The 3,633-nt window shown below is 41.6% G+C and overlaps 1 protein-coding gene across 2 annotated transcripts in view; it reads left to right on the forward strand.

Annotated features, from left to right (window-relative positions):
* Positions 1-891, forward strand: part of fhl1a (four and a half LIM domains 1a) — a 16,236-nt gene extending 15,345 nt beyond the window's left edge. For both annotated transcript variants that reach the window (XM_079745237.1, XM_079745236.1), the window contains exon 6: positions 25-891. In XM_079745237.1, the coding sequence (XP_079601363.1) occupies positions 25-179 (155 nt within the window). In that variant the 3' untranslated portion in view covers positions 180-891. The remainder of the gene's footprint in view (positions 1-24) is intronic.
* Positions 892-3,633: the final 2,742 nt, after the last annotated feature.

Genomic DNA, 3,633 nt, shown 5'->3' on the forward strand with positions numbered 1-3,633 from the left:
GTCCTGTTCCGTGTGGTGCTGCAGGGTTCGGCCATGGCACCAACGTGGTGAACTACGAAGGCTTCTCCTGGCACGAGTACTGCTTCAACTGCAAGAAGTGCTGCATCAGCATGGCCAACAAGCGCTTCGTGCTCAACGGAGAACATATCTACTGCCCCGACTGCGCTAAGAAGCTGTGAGCGGCAGGAGAAGGAAACGCTCCACTGAGGTCCAGAGGAAAGTTCAGGCAGAGGGAAAGTGTGTTCAAGTGGAAGTACAGCTTTTCCTAGAAATTATTTTCAATGCCATTACAATTTTAACGTTAAAAATGCTTGTATACGTCTTTTCCACGGTAATTGGTGATAACATCCACCCTGTACGACATTGGGAAGGGATCATGTAAGGGCTTCATTTTAAGATTGCATGAACTGTTAGTAAGTATGTCTTTGGGTTAAAGGGGTGATATTATGCCACAAGATGTGAGTGTGATTAGCCATTACAAGCCGTTTGAATATCGACCATTTCCAGAATATCAAATGGCTAATCACACTCGCACCTGTTGGCATGTCACCCCTTTAACTAATTACCAATAGCAGTGATTGCTTCATGGCTATATATTAGCAAGTGTTCTTTGGCGAGCCTTTGAACTATATTAATACAAGCTTTTTTTCTCCTGTTTCCTTACAAAGAAAAGCCCTTTTCAATGGCTCCTGGAATCATTGAAAGAGAAGATTTTGCTTTCTTAGCGTTAACTGCTGCTAATCCATACAAGCTTTGATATACATATTCCATACAACTTCAGATGCTTTGAGAACCTTATAAGCATTTACTAAGATGATCAAAAAAGGCATGGTGAGTGTAACTGACTACGCCTGTGCTTTAATAACGAATAAATACAAGGATGTTAATTTCCCCCTGGTGTAATTTAATGAGTGCAAAAGACACAAGAAAAGTAGTTTTGCAAAAGTTTATTTTTTTAAACAGTTTGTATAATTTCAGTACACTTAAGATGTATTTACAAATATAATTTTTGGACAGGGCTTTATTAGGTTTGAACAAAAACCCTTTATTCCGAGCGAACGAGAGAAAGAGAAAGAAATATTCAAATTCACACTGTCGCCCTAGTTGGGTCGACTGATTGTCGTGGCCGAGGTATGGATGCGACAAATTCGTATTATTTAAGTAATTCTATCAAAATAAAAGTCTTAACCTAAGGCACCGTTCTACTCTAGCGCTAGACCGTGTTGTCGATAAAGAGCGGATCAACTCTGCCAGCGACACTTTTTATCCCTCAGCCTGCAGAAATGCAACCGGTATTAAACATTCAAATAAAAAAAATGATCTGAGCGTGAAATCTAGGAGTCCCTTCGAGCAGCAAGCAGCAATTATCCCCTACACGTTTGCGTTCTGTATGCCTAGTTGTGTCTACGATATAGAAAAGGACTCAACATGCCAAAGGGCTTCACTGCGAGGGTTAGGGTGTGGGTAATTCTAGGTTATGAGTGAGAAAAAAAAAGTAGTGGACAGTGACTGAACAAGCCAATTCCATCACAACCAATTTTATTCTGCAGTAGTACAACTGCCTCACAAACCAGTAATTCATAAAAAAAAAAAAGCCCCATACACAGCGTGTTAATTTTGTTAAATTTAACATTTTCGTTGAGACCTTTGGGATAAATAATGGATGAATGCTAAACCTGTATTGCGCTCAGAAACATGTGGAATGATTAAGGGCGGCTTATTGAGTGTGTTACATTCTTTATGCTTGTTATTTAAAGCGTATCTCTATGGTCTAGCCAGTAGATATATATTTACAAAGTGAGTGGATTTAACCGGACACACTTGAAGGTCCAAAAACTAGGGAGGTGAAAAAAAAGGTCCATAAAAAAACAACGCATATTTGGAAATGTCAAGCGTTACGAACTTCAAGCTTTCAACACGTTTGTGTGCATCAAGAAAAAAAAGAATGCTGGACAAGACTGACCAAACTCTAAATTTGTTCCCGTCCCAATGGTGTTTTACAATGGTCAACGTGCACTGTTGCACACTTCCATAAGTGCATTGGTGGGAGTCCACGTCAACAAGCCTGCGTTATCAATCCAACAGTAATCCACATCCTGTCACATAATGGGAGACCAGAGTAAGCAGACATAGAAAGCGGTGAAGCAGCTCTTTTGTACACCTTCATCCAACCACTGTGGACCAAGCCAGTGATTCTGGATCAGAGATTTAGGACCAAAATGCCATCGAAATTAAACATTCCCTGGAACACAGAAGACCCCCTGTAACCCCCTACCACGGTTTTAGTCTAGAGATGAGCGCAGTGTAAAGTCTGAGGGGATGGGGTGGGTTGGGGTGGGGGGGGACACACGCACTGTGCCCCAAGGCAAGGCAGCGCTCAACTCACAACCCAAGCCCTTAGCTCAAGTACAGTAACAGACACACCAGACGACTACACCCTTTCCTTAACATGGCTTCAGTTGGCCTAATACTGATTATATACAAAAATAACACTTAAATACATACATAGAAATATGTAGAAATATATTTCCTATACAAACAGCCAAATTATATAGATATATAAATTAGAATCATGTTTTTCTTTTTGCCAAGAGAAGCTTGCTTTGCGTGTATTTTGTAGAGAATCTTTAGTTATTAAGGTTATTGGGATAGCACACACACAACCGTCAAAAGACCCACACAGATAACAGTATAGACCATAGGACTCCATTGCAGCATGTTTAAAAACTTCGGCCGTTAAGTGAATTTACTTCTGCAGCTTTAGCCCTGAGCAACTTCGGGGATGTGAGACAGAAGCCACACCACTGTGGAGTACTGAACACACACACACACACACACACACACACACACACACACACACACACACACACACACACACACACACACACACACACACACACACACACACACCTTACTTAAGTGGAACAGGTGCAATCATTTCAGGTCGGACCATGGTCTATGACAGCTTTCAATGGATTCTATTCTAATACAAGTATCTATTAACAATGAGTCTATGTACACATGTAAATTGAGCGAAACACGAGTCAAGTTACGAACACCTAAAGTCAGTTCTAATGAACGGAAAAACACAACGGATGACAGCGGAAACTTCTATGAACATTGAGTTCACGGCACTGAGCCCATGGATTCCCAGAGGCCCCAAGGGAACTATGGTCAAATGTGTTGGTTGTGACGGGCCCCTGGGGGTCTAGGGTAAAGGGTGCTGGGTGTTGCAGGGAGCACTTGAGCTCAAAAAACGTCTGGTGAAGGGAGAAAAGATAGGTGGGAGATATTGGGAGGGAAAGACAGGACAGGAGCATCGGTCCTTCCAGGAAGCTGTATCCAAAGCGTGTGAACACCAGCCTTGTAAACACACCTTTCTTCTCTTCTGAATATGCTTTATCGTGTGTATGAATCATAAGCAACTTGGGTTGTTAACTCACACAGAAAGTACATTGAAATACCTATAAGGCCATGTTGCGGGGATGCTGCCAGATCGAAAATTTCATTTTGCATTACTGGTAAAACAATTACTTTCCGGAGAATGACCACATATATATGTTCCTTTTATGAATTCACAATTTCCCCTCCTTTACATCCACCCAGGTGTGCGTTCATTCTGGAATATTCTCG

The sequence above is a fragment of the Pollachius pollachius genome (assembly GCF_949987615.1).
Source record: "Pollachius pollachius genome assembly, chromosome: 10".
Taxonomy (NCBI): domain Eukaryota; kingdom Metazoa; phylum Chordata; class Actinopteri; order Gadiformes; family Gadidae; genus Pollachius; species Pollachius pollachius.